The sequence below is a fragment of the Cannabis sativa genome, unplaced genomic scaffold (assembly GCF_029168945.1).
Source record: "Cannabis sativa cultivar Pink pepper isolate KNU-18-1 unplaced genomic scaffold, ASM2916894v1 Contig3, whole genome shotgun sequence".
Lineage (NCBI taxonomy): Eukaryota > Viridiplantae > Streptophyta > Magnoliopsida > Rosales > Cannabaceae > Cannabis > Cannabis sativa.
In genome coordinates this window covers 579,529-601,808 of record NW_026870039.1, presented here as the reverse complement: position 1 = coordinate 601,808, position 22,280 = coordinate 579,529, and the positions used below count along the sequence as shown (strand labels likewise).

Genomic DNA, 22,280 nt, shown 5'->3' with positions numbered 1-22,280 from the left:
GAAAGTGGTGGATCACACTAAATAAGGCAGTTAATCAATTACACAGTAAAAGAGGAAACTGCTTATTTGGAAAGTTGTGCTCTCCCTTTTCCCTATATATAGCAGCCCTTGTTCTCTTCTCTTCATGCTTCAGATCACACGAATTCAAGAGAGAAAATTTCGAAATCCTTGTGAGATGAGTAGTGCCCACACACATCAAGTGGTACCTCAATCATAGTATGTAAGACTATGGAAATTCTGCATCAAAGAAGGAGAAAAGAAGATCCAGGTTCAGATCTTGGTGATGCTCTGCTACAGAAAGGAATCAAGGGCTAGAGATCTGAACGGAAGGAGTCATATTATTCCGCTGCACCCACTGTAAGGTCTTCTAACTTTATATGTGTTTATTTTCATTGTTTTAGAATTCATATTAGGTTGTTAATCCAACATACTTGTTAGTAAATCTAGATCCTGGTAAAATAATTTCCAATAATAAATTGGTTTCTGTTGAAGCTAATGACCCGATTAGAATTATGAAGAAGGCTGATTCTAAGGAAGAGATAATTTGTGCAGATTCTAGAATTACTACTCCAGATCGAGAATGTATTGAAGGGTGGAAGACCCCAAAAAAGTAAGCAATTCAAAGGTGAAAAGATCTCTTGGAGTGATTGAGCATGCTTCGGTTCAAAACACTTTCAAGATTTTGCAGGAACAAGGAAAGGATGTTGAAAAGTGTAACTTATCTTTCGAGGGTGGAGATGAATTGCACCAACATACTTAGTTGGAATGTTCAGGGTATTAATAAAAGGGATAAACAAGGTGATATCATTAGTCTTATGTAGCTTAATAAAGTAGGGCTAGGTGCTCTTGTTGAGAATAAATTGAAGAACAATAAAGTGGATAAGATGATGGTAAAGATGCTTCATGGGTGGGATTATCATCGGGGTGATCAATGTGAAAGAAGAATTTTAGTTGTTTGGCTCAAGTCGTTTGTTCAGGTAAAAGTGATGAAGGATCATAAGTAACTAGTTCACTGTCTAGTTGTTGGTTCTCAACTTGAAATGTTTATTACTTTTGTGTATGGTCTCAACACCATAGATGAGAGAGTAGATTTGTGGAAGGAGCTCTCTACAATTAACTGTCAGGGGATTCCTTGGCTGATAATTAGAGATTTCAATGTAGTTTTTTGTTATGATGATCGACTGGCTGTAGAGTAGTTACTCCTAGTGAGTTAGTGGATGCTACGGCTTGGATTGCTCAGTCAAAATTAGAAGCTCTTAAAATCTCTGGTTCGAAGTTCACTTGCTCAAATAAGCAAGATGGGAAGTAGGGGTGTGCAGAAAGTCATCCAATCCAATTCCAACCGACCGATCCAATCTCAACCGATCCAATAGAATCGGATATCCAATCATAATTGGATCGGATCGGATGCAAATTTTAAAAATCCAATTGGATCGGGTCGGATGTTGGATGAGACATCCGATCCAATGGATAACCGATCCAATCCAATCCAATATCATCCAATGTCCATCTAATCATATTTAATATTTATAATTTTATATATTTAATTATTTTATTTAATATTTTATATATTATTTTATTATCTATGTTAGATTATTAGGTTTTAAATTATGTTTTTTCATATATATATATTTTAATGAAATTAGACTAAATAGTGGTTAAAATGGATTGGATTCATCCATGGGATCCATTGGATGGATTCAATCCAATCTAATAAAAAATCAGTTAAAGCATCCAATGGATGGATGTTGCTGAAATTTATTAATTACTACGCAAGTGCACGCAATCAAGTAGTATACTCACGCAAGTGAGGTCGAACCACAGGAAATTGGATTAATTACTACTAAACTATACTTATAATTCTATTTGGCAGATCAAAAGTATTTATGATTGAAAAAGGATGAAAGTAATTCAGAAAACTTAAATAACACAATTAAAAGTTGAGCAAGATGAGATAATAGGGAGGAGAATCCTGTTGTTGTTTTGTTTACCCAAATCGTTAATGCCTAATTGCTATCTTATTCTTGAAGTGAATGACAGATTATAAAGTAACCTAGCTCTTTTCAGATCTTCTAGGTTCTAAATCACATGTTATATAATTAATTCCTTAATTAAACTAACATGAAATCAACATTAGGTAATAATCTACTTGTCACATAAGTCATGTAAATACTCTCGTTTCACATAGAACATCGATTATCCAAATTTTAGCATTCTCAATTCTCACTTTTCAGATTTCGAATTGAGATCATAAAGCATGCACAAGGTGATCAATCTTAAACATGAAATTAAGAACAAATTAAGATAATTTCACAAACAAGAATGACGGAATGGCAATTAAACATTAACTAGGCAAAACATTAAACAACAATCATCATCCTCCCTAAATGGGAAATTTAGTTCAGAAATAAATCCATAATCATTCCTATAGCAATATTCAACATAAAGAAATTAAAGAGGAATAAAGAAAGAAACTGTTGGTGGATGAATTCTGGATCTTCACTTTGATTCACTCTGCTCTTCCTGCCGCTCTCTGCTGTGTTTTAGGGTTCCCAATCGCTTCTCTTGACTTCCAATCGCAGTTTTCTATTTATATCTAATTTTTAGGGTTCGTCAGACAAAAATACCCCTGACCGTACGGACGCTCGCCGCAGCCAAAAGTGCATCAAAAAACCACGTTTCTGCCCAGACTTTCTAGCCGCGGCCAGAAAATCTCGCTGCGGCGAGATGGAATTTTCTGCTTCGATCTGTTTTAGTAAAATGAGCATAACTTTCTCATCCAAACTCCAAATGAGATGATTCAAGATGCGTTGGAAACATAAAAAAGAGATCTAAAACTTTTATGTTTTGACTTTTTCCAAAATATGACCATAATATAGTCTATTTTAGGCTTTAAGTTTCAGCTTTATTCTCTTTCAAAATTTTCTTTATTTTGTAGATCACTGTTTTCCGAAATTTGTCCAATTTCTACATTCCAAGTGTAGAAACCTGAAACCAAAGAAAACAAGCGTAATTCTATTCCAAATATAATAATAAAGAAGAAAAATAACTATAAAATGTGATCCAAAACTTAGGCTAAAAATAGCCTAACAATGGAGCCGATCCAATCCAATACATCCATTAGATCGGATCGGATCGGATGACTCAATTCAATTGGATTGGATCGGATGGAAAAATCCAATATCCAATAAATAATTAGATTGGATTGGATGGGTCCAAATCCATTGGATGTGATCCAATGAACAACCCTAATGGGAAGGACAGAGTTTATTCGAAGATTGATCATACTTTCATTAATGAGGATTGGATAGATTTTATGCCCAGCTCTTTGGCTGTTTTTCAATGGGAAACGTACTCTGATCAGTGTTATTGTGTGGTTAAAACCCAGCAACAAGGGATTTTAGGGATCAAGCTATTCCGGTTCCTTAATCTCTAGACTTCTCATAGTAAGTTTCATGAGGTGGTGACTTCCAATTGGAATAAGCCTATGGCTGGTTCTGGGCTTCATCGTGTGCTTAGGAAGCTTTTGAGGCTTAAACATGTCCTCAAAAGTTTTAACAAGGAGGAAATTGGAGATGTGGAACAGAGTTATCACCAAGCTAAAGCTGATTACTAGTGTGCCTTAACCAATGCACAAGTTGCTCCAACAGATGATTTTGCGCAGTTACAGGAGAGAAATGCTGGTGCTATGTTTCAACAACAGGCTGCCATGTATCAGAGTTTTCTGGTTCAGAGAAGTAAGATAACTTGGCTGTCCAAAGGTGATGATAATAAGGCTTATTTTCATGCTTGGATCTAGAAAAGGAGACATGAGAACATGATTGTCTCGTTCATTAATGAAGATGGGGAAACTGTGGAAGACTACAATAAGGTAATTCACCATTTTATTTCTCATTTTAAACATTAGTGAGTTTTTATTTACCAAAATGCCACTTACACATATCCATTCATGTCAGCCCAAATCAACTTCCAGCCATTACCCTTTTGAAACCCACATTCAAAACCAACGAAAATCACCTTCCAGCCATAACCTTCACCATTCTTCTTCCAACTGCCTCCTTTATCTATTTTTTTTTATATATATATATCATCTTCTGCTTTCTCCATCTCCATTGTCAAAAAAAGCTTCAAAAAAGGGTCATAAATCAGTTGTTAACAAGGCTAAAGAAAAATGCGCAGTCATTAACGATGATGACTCCAATTTTGCTCTCCTGTGGCTAAAGGTGGTTGTCGTCTAGTGAAGAAGAAGTCGAAGGTGTCTTCGCCTGAAAAAAATTTCAACTTTGAGGACCATAATAGAAAGAAGAAGTCAACTTCAAGGCAACTATGATGGAGCTGTAATGCAACAATTATATTTGTTGCGAGCCAACTAACATAAAACCACAAAATAACTAATAATTCTACATATTTAATACAAACAAATATTACAACAATCGTATTTTATATGTTCATGTTGCGTATTGACAATTTTGAGCCCTGTTTTTATAATACTATGATATTGTAGTAGCAAAACTATTATTCAACTAACGTGCAACTTAATTACAACTAAAAATATTGTTGATCTCGCTTTTAGCTAACGACAGTGAGTCAATTAATAAGCGATTATAAATGTAATTAAGACAGAGCAAAAATCAGTAAACAATAAAGAACACAAGATTTTAAAGAAATTCGACCCCTTTATGTAACACCCTAACTAACATAGGCGTATTACGTGATTTTTAAACATGCTGTGCAGCTCGTTGCTAATCAACGAGGTTTATGGAAAACGTGATTAATTAAAATTTTTGCTTTTTAATTAAACTTATAAAATAATATTACAAAAGACTCGGGATCCCGATTACAAAATCATTTACAAAAAGATTTAACTGTTTATACAAAATAATGTCGCCTAGCGACTAGTTACAAAATCAGCCTCGCTGTCCCGATGATCGTACTCTCCAGGCCTAACCGCCCCGACATGTACAACCTTCATAAGCTCGCTCACGGTCCATCAGCTTTAGCCTTGCCTTTACCTACACATAAACGTAGAACTGTGAGTCGACAGACTCAGTAAGAAAAGCATAATAATACTCATACATAAATGCCGGTCATGATCAGACGCCCATACCCCTGATCACAACCCTAACTGCCGTGTCCAACACGATACTGAGTCCCGCCATCGCCGTGTCCAACACGGTACTGAGCCACTACTGCCATGTCCAACATGGTACTGACTTCTGAACGTTCATAGGGACGGTACTATTGACACGTAACAGCCTGATCGGTCGAACCGGTCATACTCCGGCTGCTGGTCATACTCCAGCCTGTACCGACGTGTTACTATACCCACCTGATCGGTCGAACCGGTCATACTCCGGCTGCTGGTCATACTCCAGCCTGTACCGACGGGATACGTCAATAGTACGGAACCACCAACCAAGTGTCAGCCTGATCGGTCGAACCGGTCATACTCCGGCTGCTGGTCATACTCCAGCCTGTACCGACGTGACAGGGTTGGATGGTTCGAAGCCAACATACATAACTAATGTAATCTAACAGGCTTCCTACATGCACGCTAAACATGTAATCTACATATGCATACTGTTATACTAATCTTACCTGGATTCCGAATTCAGGTGTGCCGATCAACCTGACTGGAACTTTAGCTGAGCGGCGGATTACAGGCTCCTAAACCATAAAAATCTAAAAGTTTCCCTATCGATAAAAAGCATGGCAATACCCCCTAAAACATAAAAACGAGGAAAACTAGGGTCCCTGAATTTTCCCCAACCGGTAGACCGGTTGCCCAACCGGAATTCCGGTTCTGGGAAAATTCAGAACCCTCATCCGGAATTCCGGATGCACAACCGGAATTCCGGTTCCTCGCAGGTAGCAAACATAAAAATTCATAACTTGCACAATTCAACCCCAAATCACATGAAACCTTCCAGACCTGTTCTATACCTCCCCTAGAACATTTCTAAGGCATCAAATCTACCCAGAATGCACAGAAATGAAAAACACCATTGAAGCTCAAGCTTTGAGTTCTAAACTCAAACTTGAGCAAATCTAAACAACAAGCAATCAAACTAGCTTAGAACCACTTAATCAAGCATAAATAACCCTCTGAAAATGAAATCTACCCACTACAGTAAACAAATTACAGATTCACATATTTCTTCAAAAATCATAGTTTTATACAAAATTTCACAAACTTAAACCAAGCAACTAGCATGCATGAAACCTACTTAAATTCCTTCAATTCAAGCATAGAAAAATATAGAAAAATAACCTAAACTACAGCAGCAACAACTCAAACTCATCATGCATTTACTCATCATTTTCACCATTTTATTCAAGAAAATAAAGGGAGAAAGTTAGAAATCACATACCACAATCAAGATTTCACAATTATAGGTTGAATCTAGCTTTGAAAATTGATGAAAACCAGCCCTAGAATTCCATGCACCCAGCCGAAAAAGAGAGAAGAAAAAGAGAGTGTTTCCTTGAAAATTTTCTTTATTTTTTTCTAAGTGTTGAAATGAGGCTATGAAGAGTAAAATTAAGTAAAAAGGATTCTTTTCAGCCAAATAAAACATAAATAACATTTATTTTTCATTTAATAAAAATCACTAAAAGACAAAATACTAATGGGGCAAAAGGACCATTTTGCCCCTCCACACTAAAACCACATAAATCACACTAAAGGGGTATTTTTGGGAAATTCTAAATTCCCGGCCATTCCCGACATTCCCAATGTCTAATAACCCGTCCCAAACAACTAACATACTAAGTTGTGATTTCTACTGAGCCAAACGCCTGGTTCCAAAATACCGGGCACCGGAAATGCAAAATATGAAAACTACTGAATGACATAAAATGCATCACTGAATTCAATAAATAACAGTATAATAAATTATTTAAATGGCTATAAATAATTTCATAATTAATCATAATTAACTGCTAATTTCCAAATTAAACTAAGCGGGCTTTACACTTTAGTTCGGTAATAGCCTACTCTCCTTAGATTGTATTGACTTGAGAACAAAGAACACAGTGTTTTCTCTCTCAAAGCTCTCACAATGAAATCTCTAAGTATTTTCTCATAGATCTTGTTAGGCTATTTTTAGCCTACTTTTTAGGTCACTTTTTATAGTTGTTTTCCTTTTTTATTATTATATTTGGAATAGAATTACACTTGTTTTCTTTAGTTTCAGGTTTCACACTTGGAATGTATAAATTGATCAAATTTCGGAAAACAACAATCTATAGAATACAGAAAATTCTGCAAGAAAATAAAGTTGAAACTTCAAGCTTAAATTTGACTATGTTCTGATCAGGTTTTGGAAAAAGTCGAAACATAAAAGTTTTAGATTTCTTTTTCTTCTTTCCAACACATCTTGAATCAACTCATTTGGAGTTTTTATGTGAAAGTTATGCATATTTTATTGAAAGATGCTGAAGCTGTCAAATTTTGCTTCAGTAGTCGCGACCCTTTTTCATGGTCGCGACTTGTTACGAAAATTATGATCACTACGCAAGTATACGCAATCAAGTAGTAAACTCACACAGGTGAGGTCGAACCACAGGGAATTGGACTAATTACTACTAAATTATACTTATGATTCTATTTGGTAAAAGAATACTTTTTATGAATTAAATAAAACAACTCAGAAAATTAAAAATAACAAAGGAAGATTAATCAAGATAAGAAAATAGGGAGACGAATCCTGTTGATAAGTTACCAATGTTAATGTCTAATTGCTATCCTTCTCTTGAAGTGAATGACAGATTATAAATTAACCTAACTCTTTTCAGATCTTTTAGGTTCTAAATCACATGCTCTTTAATTAATCTCTTAATTAAACTAACATGAAATCAGCATTAAGCAATAATCTATTGGTCACAAAGGCTATGTAAATACTCTCGTTTCACATCAAAACCTAGACTATCCAATTTTAGCATTCTCAATTCTCACTTTTCAGATTTCGAATTGAGATCATAAAACATGTAAAAGGTGATCAATCTTGCACATGGAAATTAAACACAAATATGAATAGTGTTCACAATCAAGATGGAGGAATGACAATTATTCATTAACTAGGAAAAACTTAAACAACATTCATCATTCTCCCTAAATAGGAGTTTAGTTCACAACATCCATAATCAAATCCATAATTAACATTGAAATAGAAAAGAACATAGAAAAATTAAAGAGAAGAGAAAGAACTAGTTGAAGCAATTGATCCAGGTCGCCGCAAGCCGCTTTTCTAGCCTCCTCCTTTGTTTCTAGGGCTCCAAATCTGAATAATCCCTAATTTTCACGAGCTCTCTCTATTTAAACCAATTCTCATCTTTAAAATTCGTGAAATTACGAAACTGTCCAAAAATCCCGTCATTGGGGTCCCCGTCGCGACTGGCAAAGCCCCCGTCGCGACGGGAGTTCAACTTCGACTTCTTGAAAACTTTCTGCCAGTTCCCGTCGCGACTGGCAAATTCCCCGTCGCGACTGGAACAGGCAGCGACACCAATCTTGGTTTTTCTTCTCGATTCTTTCACCATTTTTTCTCAATTCTTGTACATACTTTCTTTAAATGCCCGAGGACCTGAAACCAAAGAATCAAGCATAATATAGCCCTAAAACTAGAAACAAAGAGTGAAAACTAACCGAAAATATGACCCGAAACTTAGACTAATTTTAGCCTAACACGACTAGGAGGCTAGACAACAAGTTTATTTTCGTATTTTGTCTATGGTCGTGACTAGGCTTTATGTAGTCGCGACCAGGGGCAAAACACAGGATTTTGGCCAGTTTTTGTCTTTTTCAGAGGTAGCAACCCTAATTTCCATTTAAGGGGCTCGTGTTTTAGAAGGAAGGGAGGCAGATATTGGACCCAAAAGTGAAAGAAGGAGGAAGAGGAAGCAATGGTGGCGATCCGGAATGCAATCACCAACTAGTTCTTTCTTAAACTCTTAATTTCTATGTTAATTTCTGTTTTAGTTTTGATTATGGATGTTATTATGGATTCTATGAACTAAACTCCTATTTAGGGAGATAATGAATGTTGATTGAAATTACTTTTGGTTAATGATAATTTCTATTCCTCTTTTCTTAATTGTGAATTTATTCATATTTGTGTTTAATTACATGTTTAAGATTGATCACCTTGTACATGCTTTATGATCCCAATTAAAAATCTGAAAAGTGAGAATTGGGAATGCTAAAATTGGATAAACTAGGTTTTGCTATGAAACGAAAGTATTTGCATAGCCTTTGTGACATTTAGATTATTGCTTAAGTAGGGGTGTGCATAAATCGATCCAATCCAATGAGAACCGACCGATCCAATTACAACCGACTGCCAAACATTGGATATCCAATTGTGATCGGATCGGATTGGATGTTAATTTTAAATATCCAATTGGATCAGATCGGATGGTGGATGAGGTGTCTAAAAATCCAATACATCCAACATCCAATCGAACTAATTAGTATTTTCATTTAGTTTGGATGAGTAATTAGATTTTATATTGTTATACGTCAAATCTATATGTATATATGAAAATTAACATTAAAGTTTTACTTTTTTTTTTCTTGGATTGGATGGATCCAGTCCAATCCAATACATACAGGATCTAAAATATTGGATGGATCCGATCCGATCCAAAAAATACTAGGTCTAAAATATTAGATAAATTGAAATTAAATAAATAAATAAATATGAAATACATCCAATGGATAGAACCGATCCAATCCAACATCCATGTTGGATCGATTGGATGACAAAATTAATTGGATCAGATCGGATGGTAAAATCTAACATCCAATATATGATTGGATCAGATCTGGATAGGCCTAAAAATATTGGATGTGATCCAATGAACACCCCTAACCCCTACTTAATGCTGATTATATGTTAATCTATCTCAGAGATGATTAGATAACATGTGATTTAGGACCTAAAAGATCTGAAAAGAGTTAGGTTAATTTTTATAATCTGTCATTCACATTGAGAAAGAAAATAGTAATTAGCATTAGCAATTGGGTAATTAAATCAACAAGATTCTTTTCCCTAATTTATCATCCTTGATTAAACACCTTTATTTCTTTATTTAATTTTCTTGTTTTTCTTTATTTCAAAATCTATTAAAATTATTTATCTACCAAATAGAATCATAAGTCTAATTTAGTGGTATTCAGTTCAATTCCCTGTGGTTCGAGCTCACCTGCGTGAGTTTACTACTTGATTACGTGCACTTGCGTATTGTTCATAATTTTCGTAACAAATCTCTATCTAAAGCAATTCTTTCGACCCCTTTTACAGTGAAGTTAGATAACTATTTATAGGGCTAAATGCATGAGAAAATGTTTCCTTTTTGCTTATAATATCTATAATTGGTAAGAACATATATTACCTATTTAGAATACATGAAATGGGGGATTGAGATAGCTTGCGTATCTCTTTGGCACGATCCCATGATTGTAGGGATTGCTTTTGTGCTTGAGCTTCACGATATCAGCTCTGAAGTAGTTAAGTCTTGATACACGACTCAGAGAGGTAACTTCACTCTTTGCTCGGATCATTCGCCCTTTGCCCTGGTGGGTCAAGCAGAGTTTGGGCGTGTAGATGTGTTGCTTGAAGTTTGTTCGGAACATTTCTCCAGCAAAGTGTAAAGATTAACCGACACATGTCACTAGTACATATTGCCACATCATAGTGCAAAAAATGGGATAGCAAATGTTAAATGTGAATGTGTATTTGTTAGAAACTATTTGTGAGTATTTTTGTGTGTCACTGATCGATAATTACTTGTACCTTAATAGTAATATGTGGAGAAATAACTGTTAGCAAAATGTTACAATTATAATACAATTGTTATGAAACATTAAAAATTAAAACAGTGTTTCCACGTACGTAACTCTATCTACATGTCTCTTCGTGATTTAATATGAATAAATTCACCATTAAAAATTTGGAAAACAACGAAAATACACTAGGATAAACATTTGACTATAGTATCTATGTATTTCTTTTTTGGATTATACTTGAGGCAAATTGTTTGAGAACTCCATTTCACCTTTTTGAGATTTTCATTTCATGGATCTAAAAATTGAAGTCAGGACATTAATTTTATACGAATTAAACTGAATTTCTAGTTGAATTTTAGTTTCGTAGTAGTTTTTTTGCACTTTTTTTCATGAATTCAAAACAACTCCTGTTTTGATTGATTCAAGTCGTATTCTCATGTGAAGTTGCCGAAATTAATGGTGGTTCTCTTTTTGGTTGGATTTCATTTCGGTTGTATTGGATTTTTGGGTTGGTTGATCGAAAGTTGCATCACACGAAAGTTTCAATCTCAGGAGGTGTGGATCGTAAGTTGAAAGTGTGTGTAGTAGATACTTATGTAATTTTTTTTTTATTTAGTCTGAATATTTATTTATTTAGCCGGTTAATTTTTCTTTTTGTAATATTATTATTTTTTTTAGTTAAAACTGAAAAAACCTTTAAAAATTATCACTTAACCAAATAACATTTTTCCACCAACAACACAAAATAATAATAAAAAAAGAAATAAAAAAAAGTGCGCAGGGGCAACAAGGGTATTTTACGATTGCGTGAAGAAAGGTAGTAAGTAGCAACACAAATTTATTGCAGCTTCTTATTTCCCGCCTTTTAATCATTTGCTATTCTCAGCTCAACCTCCATTTCAAACCCACACAAACTCTCTCTCTCTCTCTCTCTCTCTCTCTCTCTCTCTCTCTCTCTCAAGAACTGCAACGACGAGCTCATCCATGATCACCGCCTGTAAGCCATTGTTCTTTACCACTCAGTATTTCTCATCACTTTTCTTTTGTTTTGGCTTTTCATTGATTTTCAGCTACTGTAATCTACTTTCCTTTATTTGGTTTTGTACAACATCACTCTCGGATCTCGTTTGTAACACTGATTCTCTATTCTCTGTGTATCGGTTTCGTTTCCAGCTAGAGAAGTAAATTTCAATTTACCATTCTATGTTTGTATAAAATCATAGTCATGATCAGGGTTTCATCTGAATTCGATTTATGATATCTAATTTTGATCATTGTTGATGAAGTTCTAATTAAGAAAATCATGAATGTTGTGAGATATTTCTATGAACAACCGATTGGTATCGTAAAAATTACCACTATTCTTTTCGTGATATTCGTTAGAATTAAGTAAATGTGGGTTGCAGCTGATAAATATTTTTGAGTATATGTCTGCATATTTATGCTTCGTGTTCTATTCTTTTGGAAGGGGTTTTCATATTTTATGTAAGAACGGAAAACTATCCTAATTCAAGGGAAAATGAGATCACAGAATGCTTTTGTTTTTAGCCCCTTTGTTCTTCAGAGACAATATCGGGTTTCGGAACTAGCTAGCTCCTTTTTCATTTTACTGAATTTTGATCCTACTCTTCAGGTTAGAGCCCCATCGTGAATCTTGGTTTCACCTCCCCAGCTGAATTGCAAGGATGGGGGTTGAGTTTGACTCACAACAGTTGCGAGATGTAAGTAGGAGCAAACAATGGTTTATTAGTATTATTTGATTCGCCGCCAAGGGCTTCTTTACTCATTTTAGTACTTTCATACGTGCTTGCTGACTATGCTGGATTCATTGCAATTCAAATCAAATTTGACTATGTTTAAGAAATTGCAGGAACAAATGAACCATTACTGGAGTTTAGGAAGTAATAATCATCCATCGAGCCAGTCCAGAAAGATATCAATTGGGATTTTGGTAGATTCATTACAGAATAGTGCTTCAAAGGATGGAGATATTGCAAAGCCGAATGCTGAAAGGGTTAAGTATGCTTCTGATGCAAGGAAGTCTGCAAAAGGAAAAAGCAAGATCGAGGAAACTACAACTCCCCAGAAAACTAAACAGACTGAAGCAATAGAGCCCCCAAAATCCCCATGGATTAACACAAGAAACTTCTTCCCAAAAGCAACAACCAATTCTGCGACTATTCTTTGCTCAGAACGAATATCTAATTCACCAGCCAGTAAAAAGTTCAATGGGGTCACATATGAAAGGAAGGGAAGGAGGGACGGATCCAGAGAGAGAGAGCCGGAGTTTACCTTTGCAACTATGGCAGATGTTTCGAAATCAGATAAAGAGGTGATCGAGAACAAAGCGAATGCAAATGGAAAAACTGAAAATCTACGACTGAAGCTCCAGGAGATACTGGGAGCTGTTTCAACCCCTAATGAGCAGTCTCCCAAGTCTCCAACTCCCGATTTAGGTGTCAATCGTATAAATCAAGAGCAAGCATTAGATGAAATGGGTGATCCAGTTGATAACCATGTACAGAGTCCTGAGAAAAGAGAACCGACATTTGATAAGATAGGTGGTACACTGTCCAAGCCTGGACAGAGTCGTGAAAACAGAGAACAGACATCTGATAAGGCGGGTGATACATCCAAGTTTAGACAGAATCGTGAAAATAGAGCACAGACATCTGATAAGATATGTGATACCGTATCCAAGCCGAGAAAGAGTCGTGAAAGCAAAGAACATGCATATGATAAGATAGGTGATGCACTATCCAAGCCTAGACAGAATTCGGATACAATAGAAACTGATTCTGACTCTGATTATAGGGTCAAGAGACCTGTGACTCGTTCTTCCACAAGGAAGAGGGCTCCAGCCAAGGCGCAAACTAGAACTAAAAAGAGTGGTCAGCTTTCTGGTTGCAAACTGAAACAACAAGAAAAGAACATTTCCTATTGTGAAGATAAAATTCCCAGAAGATTAAGTAATGCTGGAGGTAGTTCCTCCATGTTTGCACAAAAGAAAAGTGATCAGAAGAGTTTCAGAGTTGAGCCACGTACTTTATTTCACGAAAAGAATATAGCAGATAAGATTCAAGAAGTATCACATAGGAGTGAAACATCACCACCTGCTTTAAAAACATCTTCACTTGGTAAATTCAGAGATTACAATGGTTTTGAACCTGAGAAAGAAGAAGACTATCTTCGAGTGAAGAAGAATATCTCAAACAATTTTCCTCTAAGAGATAACAGAGACAATCAGTATGGGAATTTCGAGAATCCAGATAACAGAGATCAACACAAAGAAATTGGTACGCCCTCCATGAAGCGCCAAGAAAACAGTGGTAGCCCAGCTGTAAGGAATGTTGTAAACAAAGACATTGGTACGCCCTCCATGAAGCGCCAAGAAAACAGTGGTAGCCCAGCTGTAAGGAATGTTGTAAACAACCTAAAAGATGGGTTTCGAAGTCCAACATTTGGAATTAATACACCTCTATCAAGTTCTTCCCTCAGCTCAATGCCCAATTCAGAGAAAATGGGAGAAGTTCGTAGCTTCAGGGTTTTGCAAAATAAACTATTTAACTGTTCTGACGATGCACAGATAGAACCTTCAGTATCCTTGATTAATGTAATGTTCCTACTAAGATATGATGCTTAAGGGTTCCTGTTTTTAGTTTGAGGCTTCGTTTTCTGGCTTTCTGTATTTCCTTATTGAACTTCAGGTTAGTGCAGAGAAGCTTAAGGGTTTTCCCACCAGAAGAGCATCAACTAAAGCGAAAGAGAAGTATGTAGAAACTCCTCTCTCTGAATCATCTGATGATACACGCCCGCCGAGCTCTGAAGAAGGTTCACCGATTAATGATAAATTTGACCGTATGTTTCTTGCAGATGCTTGTTTTAATTGTATCACAATGAACGCTACAATTAAATATGTATTTGTGTACTTTGAATCTTATACATTTTATCAAAATAAATTAGCTTGTCATGTTCTTTAATTCACCTCCCTGGTGCTAACATGCGAAGAAGAGAACGTATGAGAACTTTGATGTTTTGTTAAAACATAAAAAAGTTGGGTTTATCATAGGAGTTATCCCAAACACTGCAGTCTTTTGCAATGCCTTTTCATCTTGTAAACCTCTGTTATAGTATCTGCATCTCGTCATTGTTGTTTACATGTGAAGCTTGAGACTCAAGGGTCTTCAAAGATCGACTCTGAAGTTTGTGTGTGATCAGGTTCACTTATGAAAGAGTTGAACGGAGTTCAGTTCAATTTGAGCTCAAGCCTTGTATAACTGCCCAATGAGTACTTAATACATTAGTAATTATCTTGTGCAGGTTGCAGAGAAAGAAACTCATTGCTTCCAGAAAAAAGTACTGCTAAAAGAATGAAGTTCTTGTTTCGTTCAGCTGAAAAGCTTCGTAGCGTTGAAACTAATGTTCAATTAGATGATGTCATTACTAGATCACCCTCTATTAAAGGTCAATTTTTATGTATTTGTATATTCGGTTTCCCCATTTTTATTTTTTGCTGGTTACCTGTTACCACATACAAATGGCAACAATTCATCCCATGTTGGCACAAATTGACAGGGAGGGGAGAAACTAGTTGGACACCGGAACGACAGCACGACCAAGAGGACGGACTAGCTAGGTTTTATTTTCTTTCTGCCAACTTGATAAGAGATATCTAATAAGATTTATACATATACATATATTAAAAATATATATTTGCTTTTGTTGTTTCTTTTTACAATATTTCAGGGCTCTTGAATCGTTTGCATTGGAGTTACAAAAACTTAAAAGCAAAATCAAATCAGTAACTAGCAAGAAATCATCCGAAATTCTGATGTCTGTTGTAGAAGATATCCATTTGCGTTTGCACAATGTGGAGTCTCAGATTCAAACAGATATGTAAGTACTTTCAAGTGCATCTTCATAGCGAAAGACGATGATTTCTTAAGTATGCTCTTAATGATTTTTCAGGGGGAAGCTGAAAAGCGTTAGTACGTTAAAAAGAAAACGGATGGATACAAAATTTGAAGGTAAACTAACTTGATCTAGTCTTTCATCATCTTCTAGCAAGTATGGTTTTGATTTGGTTGCCGCACTATTTAATGATCCAGTATCAGTTTTAGAAGCTCTCTCTTGGGTTGAAAATAATGTTTCTGATATATAGGCGAAGGACAAAGTTCTGCAGGGTTGACTGCAATTTTAAGAAAAGTGGTAAATGTCACTTGGTATAGTGGTGTGGTGATGTTCCCTACAGACCTTTTCAACTAATTAAAAGTTACTTAGAAATTAACATGTATAGTTGGGGGATTCATGTCGGCTTCAGAGAATATTTGAATATGTAAATGACCCATCCATGTAGCATCATAGTTCATTCTTACTGTTTCCCACGTCCCACCACACCTAAAAAGATTTCGTATTATAGGCCGGATTCATACACTATAAAAGTAGAATGTTAAAATTTTGTGCTTTTTATTTTTCACCCTTAAAAGAAATTAAATGAATAAAATAAAACTTTATGCCTTTTGAGCTAGTGAGGTGAATTTGGAAATTAACTGGAGATTTCTTTTCCCCTTAAAAAAGAAAGAAAAAAGTTGAGATACCTTCACTTTAGTTGGTAGAGGACCACGGTTTTAAGGTGCCCCCTTACAAAAGTGATCTCAGAATCCCTTGTATATGCTGTATTAATTATTTAAATTTCGTTGTCACTTGTCAGTGCAATTAGAGAATCAGTTTTGTGTGACTTAATAGATGAGATTTTCCCCCTTGTTGAAACACATAACAAGGTTCTTAACTTCTATTTTGCAGAGCAACAAGAAAAATTGCAATTGATTTATGAAAGGTTCAAGGAACAGATCAATCAACATCTGCAGGACTGCAAAAGCTCATTTGATGGGCTGGAAACAGATCATCTACAGTTGAAAGAAACCATGGAGAAGCGAAGTATGTCAACTTTCATTTCTTTATGCTTGCATATTTACTCATAGCCAAATTTGTGTCTATAAGCTCGAGCGGATGATTCAATGAATTTCTGGTTAGAAGTGCAGCTAGCATGGTATCAATTATGTAGTGTATGTATGATAGTTTGAGATGGATGTACAAAATTTAGTCTTGTTGAATACTTTAGCATCCATTTTTTATAGGGTTGTACTATTTTGAGGTGGCGTATAAGAATGGTAATGGTACATTTGCTAAAAGCTCATATGCAAGTAGACATGATATCACTTCTTTGTGCTTTATGCAGTAAGGGGTACCTAAATTTCCTCTAGGAAATAGTACTCTCCAAGATGACAAATTATAATTTAGTATGTCTACTCACCTACGTTAATGTGAGCTTTTACTGATTAAGATAAAATCTTTCCCATCTAAGCACAGAGGAAATGTTCGCCTTTCCTTTTCCTATAAAGAATTTTGAAGCCATCCCATCCATGACGTTTTTGACTTTCATTTAAGTCTGTCACTGGAACACTATAGTATAGTCTGCATTTCATTGCTTGTAATACCGTATTGTAAACTAATTTTATACTGAATTCTGGTACTGTTTTTCTATTTACAGAAATATCACATCGAAAGCTTATGTTGCAAGTAGAAGAGGCAATCCAGACCCTATTAAATGATGCTGAAAGGAAAATCACGGCCACCCACGAGGCAAGTTTTTTTTTTCCCTTTAAATTTAGTACACCTTGCTCTGTGAAGAAGTCAAGTAATTAGATATTTGCAATCTCATAACATGTTATAATTCCAATTAAATGCAGTTTGGGCGGGAAAAGATGCTTCAGTTGAAACAGATTGTAGCTTTGTGTTTGCAAGAGGGGATCCTTTAGTAGGTGGGCATAAATATCGTCTATCTGTACAGATAAGTGGTAACGAAGAAGATGGGACAACGAAACTCTCTTCATCTCTTGTTTGTTTGTGATTATAGTGAATGTAAAAAACTTGATCGTTTGCTGGACATGGCCCACAAAGTAAAATTGGAATCTTATTGTTCTTTATGGTGTTGATATGCACTTATTTGTCTGGAACGAGGAGAGTTACAATTGCAGGTCAGGCAGGCAGGCAGGCAGATGGATAAGATTGCTTCATTCCATTATAGGACTTGTTTGTTCATCTCGACCTCATATTAAACAGTGGTATATTTAGTGCATACGTAGTAGCTTAGTTAGAGTAAAAAGACCCTTTCTTTGATTGTTTAGTCCATACCTATTACCTCACGAGTGTTGTAGTGTTGGACTGTCAACATAGGGATGGATGGCATTGATTGGTCCCCTACTTATCCAATCTTAGGTTGTGAAATTGAAAGGAAAGAACACATTCTCTATATCTAGCAGCTAATAATAATAATAATAATAATAATGACTTATTTACTGTTGTTAGTATAGAATAAATGTAAATTTTTTTCTTTCTAAAAGCTTGGGTCGTTGTCAACTTATTGTCTGTTAGTTGAACTGAAGTAGAGGAAGAGTAGGGTTAAAGGGACAGAAAAATGCAAGATCACCTGAATGACACGGGAGAGACACGTGAAGGAGAGCTATTTTTTCTTGGTCCTTGGGTTTTGGGTCTCTTCCCACGATTGGGACTGCTATTTGATATGTGGGGCCTCCACATGTCCCACAATTTTCTAATTTGCATTCAAAATTAATTTTATTTAATTAAGAAAGATACTACACTTTTCTACCTAAATATAAGAGTAGAGCAACACTTTTAAATTACGTAAAAATTTATAATACACCTCCCCAAATCGTTATTTTTATATACCTTTTATTTCCTTGGCATCTAATTCTTAATCTTCTTCATTTCTTTTCATAATTTTGTATGTATACTATTTATAATTTTTTAAAAACTTCTAAACAATACAATGCCGAAAATAAAATATAGAGTTTTTTTTTTTTTTTGAAAGAAAGGCTGTTATTCAATTCAAATCAAATCGGTATTACGGGGACTAAGAAATCTAGGACAAGCATCAGTCCAAACATTAACCCCTACAGAACTAGTAACAGACTTAGCTAGTGCGTGGGCCACACCATTCGCATCACGCGAAATGGCACAGCAAGAACCACCACCAACAGCAGCTAACAGAGAAATAATCTCCTCAACAACTGGTTTAAACATAAGAATAGAATCTGGAGAATTAACCCAAGAACAAACCACAGAAGAATCCGACTCCACACGCACCACAGAAAATCCCAGTCTATTAGCCCAGGACAGACCCACCCGGATAGCAAGGAGCTCGGCCACCGCCACTTGGTAATCCCCCACAGCGCCCACCGCCCAAGACGCCCAAACCACCCCATCACCACCACGGATCACACCCCCAAAACCCGCAAAGCCCCGACCCGGAGTGACCGCCGCGTCCACATTCAACACAAATTCACCCACCCCAGGTGAACACCACCGCCCCCCACCCGTCCTTGCCCCTCCCCTCCCCAACCGCCCCTGACCAACACCACCACCCCCCACACCCAACCCAACCTCCCCAGGGACCACCGCGCCCAACACCCGACCACCACAACTAGCCCCAATACCATGAAACTCCATCAAAGCTTCCTTAGCCAACACATCAATCACGTCTAATCGAGATTGTTTTTTCCCAAACAGAACCGAGTTTCGATCATACCACACCCACCACCATATCATAGCTAACAGAGCAAACTGATTCGTGTCAAGAACCTCAAAGAGATAAACAAGCAGCTCCGCCAAAGAGGCGGCTCTGCCACGGTCTAGTACCTTCCAAAGCTGAAGCTTCGACCACAACGGACGTAAGGAAGAGCAGAAAATTAGTGCATGCTCAGGAGTCTCCGTCTCATCACCACATCTGTGACACAGTGGCTGAAGAGGGATCTTACGTTTGATAAGCTGTGAATTAGTAGGGAGAGCCCGGAAATACATACGCCATACAAAAATTTTGATCTTCTGTGGCACCCGCAAATTCCACATCCCATTCCACCAATGAGCTAGATCCATAGACGAGTTACCATTCAATCCACTGACCATATCAAGAGCAACTGCATAGCCACTTTTCACCGTGTAGCAACCATTTGAAGTATAATGCCAGCACCAGCGATCCGCAGAAGGCCCACTCCGCAACGGTATACCAAGAATGACATCAAGATCAATTTACAGGAAATATTGAGACAAAGAACGAACATCCCAAGAACCGTCCACGCCCATCAACTCACTAACCATCACACTGGCATTAGGAGCAGGCGAGATAGGGCGAAACGTCCTAGGCCGGGGAAGCCAAGGATCCCGAAACGCATCAACACTTTGCCCGTCCCCCACAACTTTCCTCATCCCGAACTGCAATAATTCCAATCCCCACACCAAACTGGACCACAAATGAGACGAACCTGGCCGATCCTTTGCGTCCAAAATTGAGGTGGTGGGAAAGTATTTATACTTTAACACACGGCCAGCCAAAGAACTCGGAGATTGAAGTAAACGCCAAACTTGTTTAGCAATCATAGCTTGATTAAAAAAGCCTAAGATCCTTGAAGCCTAATCCCCCCTTCGACTTAGGCTGGCACACATTCTCCCATTTCACCCAAGCAATCTTCCGCTTATCATTCTTCGTACCCCACCAAAACTGTAAAATAATTGACCGAAGTTGATCACATGTTGCCACGGTAAGCTGGAATATACTCATCAAATAGTTAGGAACCGCCTGTAGAACAGCCTTAATTAGAATCTCTCGACCCCCCGCAGAGAAGAAGCTCCGTTTCCACCCTCGAACCCGTTTCTGAACCTTATCACAAATGCTTGCAAACGTGCGCTTCTTATTCCTCCCAATAACTGTTGGCAAACCCAAATATTTATCATGAGTGGCCACTGAACCCAAGCCTAATACATCCAATACACTCGTGCGATCTGCAGGTAACACATTTGGACTGAATGTGATAGCAGATTTATCAAAGTTGACTTGTTGACCAGAAGCATGCTCATAACACTGAAGAATCCGACGGATAGACTCCGCCTCTCTTCCATTGGCTCTCCCAAAAATTAAACTATCATCCGCAAAGAAAAGATGAGACACACGAGGCCCATACCGGGAGCATCGAAAACCCATCAACTCACCACTAACCTCAGCTTGCCGAATCATGGATGACAACGCTTCAGCACAAAAAAGAAATAGATAAGGCGAAAGTGGGCACCCTTGCCGCAACCCCCTAGAAGGCACCACACACCCCTTAGGCTTACCATTCACTAAAAAACAATATTCCGGCGTAGTAACACAATCCATAACAAGCTCCACCCAACGGCCAGGAAACCCAAACTTCATCATAATAGCGCGTAAGAAGCACCACTCCACTCTATCATACGCCTTACTCATGTCCAACTTCAACGCCATAAACCCCTGACTCCATTATTCTTCTTAAAGAGAGAATGTAGTAGCTCAAACCCCACCATAACATTATCATGAATAGCTCTACCCGGAACAAACACACTTTGAAATGATGAGATTAACGGTGATAACGTACCCTTCAGCCTCAAAGACACAACCTTCGCAACAATCTTATACATGACATCACAGAGGCTAATAGGCCGATACTCCTTAACGAAAGAAGGTTTTGTGACTTTCGGAATCAACACCACATTCGATTTGTTAAACTTCCTAACTGATTGGTGTCCATTCAAAATAGCAAGACAAACAGCTGAGACCCTCGGACCAATAATATTCCAGAATTTGTGGAAGAATATAGCATGAAACCCATCTGGCCCCGGGGCCTTTGTAGCACCTATAGCCCGAACCACAGCCAGCACATCATCATTCGTGAAAGGAGCTAGAAGCATGTCGCATTCCTCTGAAGTTACTCTGGCTTCAATACTAGTGCTCCCATTCTCCACTTGTTGCACAGAAGGAGAAGCCGAAGAGAAAATTGTACCAAAATACCGTTCAATCTCACTGACAATATCCCCCTCAAGAGTTAACTTTCGGCCATCCTCAGTCATCATTTCCACAATAGCATTCTTTTTCTTTCTACCCGTCGCCTTATTGTGAAAATATTTAGTATTCCTATCCCCCATAGCCAACCAATCCGCCCTCGACCGCAGTTTCCAATAACACTCCTCCCGAGACAAAAGATCATTAAGAGTAGTCTCAAGCCTTTTTACCTCATCCATTCGAACCAACGGAGCGGCTACACTAAGGAGATCATCCAACTGTTTCTGAGTTTCCCTCACCCTCCTCGGAATCGAACCAAACTTATCCTTATTCCACTCCCCCAACCTCTCGACACATCTCCCAAAAATATCCATAATACTGTCTTGACTATCCAGAGGAACATCAGGCTCCAACCACGTCTGATTAACAATGTCATGACATTCATCATCTTTCAGCCAATGAGTTTCAAACCTGAAGCACCTCTTTTTATCATTCTTCTGAACTCGAACCACATTTTCCAAAGTAGCCACCACCGGTCTATGATCAGAATGTAGGAAATCCCCATTAATAATTCGAACCGATGGAAATAAATTATGCCAATCCTGGTTACAACAAAAC

General features: G+C 37.3%; 1 protein-coding gene across 1 annotated transcript; it reads left to right on the top strand.

Moving 5' to 3' along the window:
• Nucleotides 1-11,624: 11,624 nt before the first annotated feature.
• LOC115714239 (meiosis-specific protein ASY3) lies at nt 11,625-17,771 on the top strand. Its single transcript, XM_030642903.2, has 11 exons — nt 11,625-11,786; nt 12,423-12,510; nt 12,660-14,387; nt 14,497-14,647; nt 15,110-15,253; nt 15,365-15,425; nt 15,536-15,685; nt 15,758-15,816; nt 16,592-16,726; nt 17,340-17,431; nt 17,539-17,771. Exons 2-11 carry the CDS (start codon nt 12,475-12,477, stop codon nt 17,605-17,607), a joined length of 2,625 nt encoding a protein of 874 aa, XP_030498763.2. The 5' UTR covers nt 11,625-11,786; nt 12,423-12,474; the 3' UTR covers nt 17,608-17,771.
• Nucleotides 17,772-22,280: the final 4,509 nt, after the last annotated feature.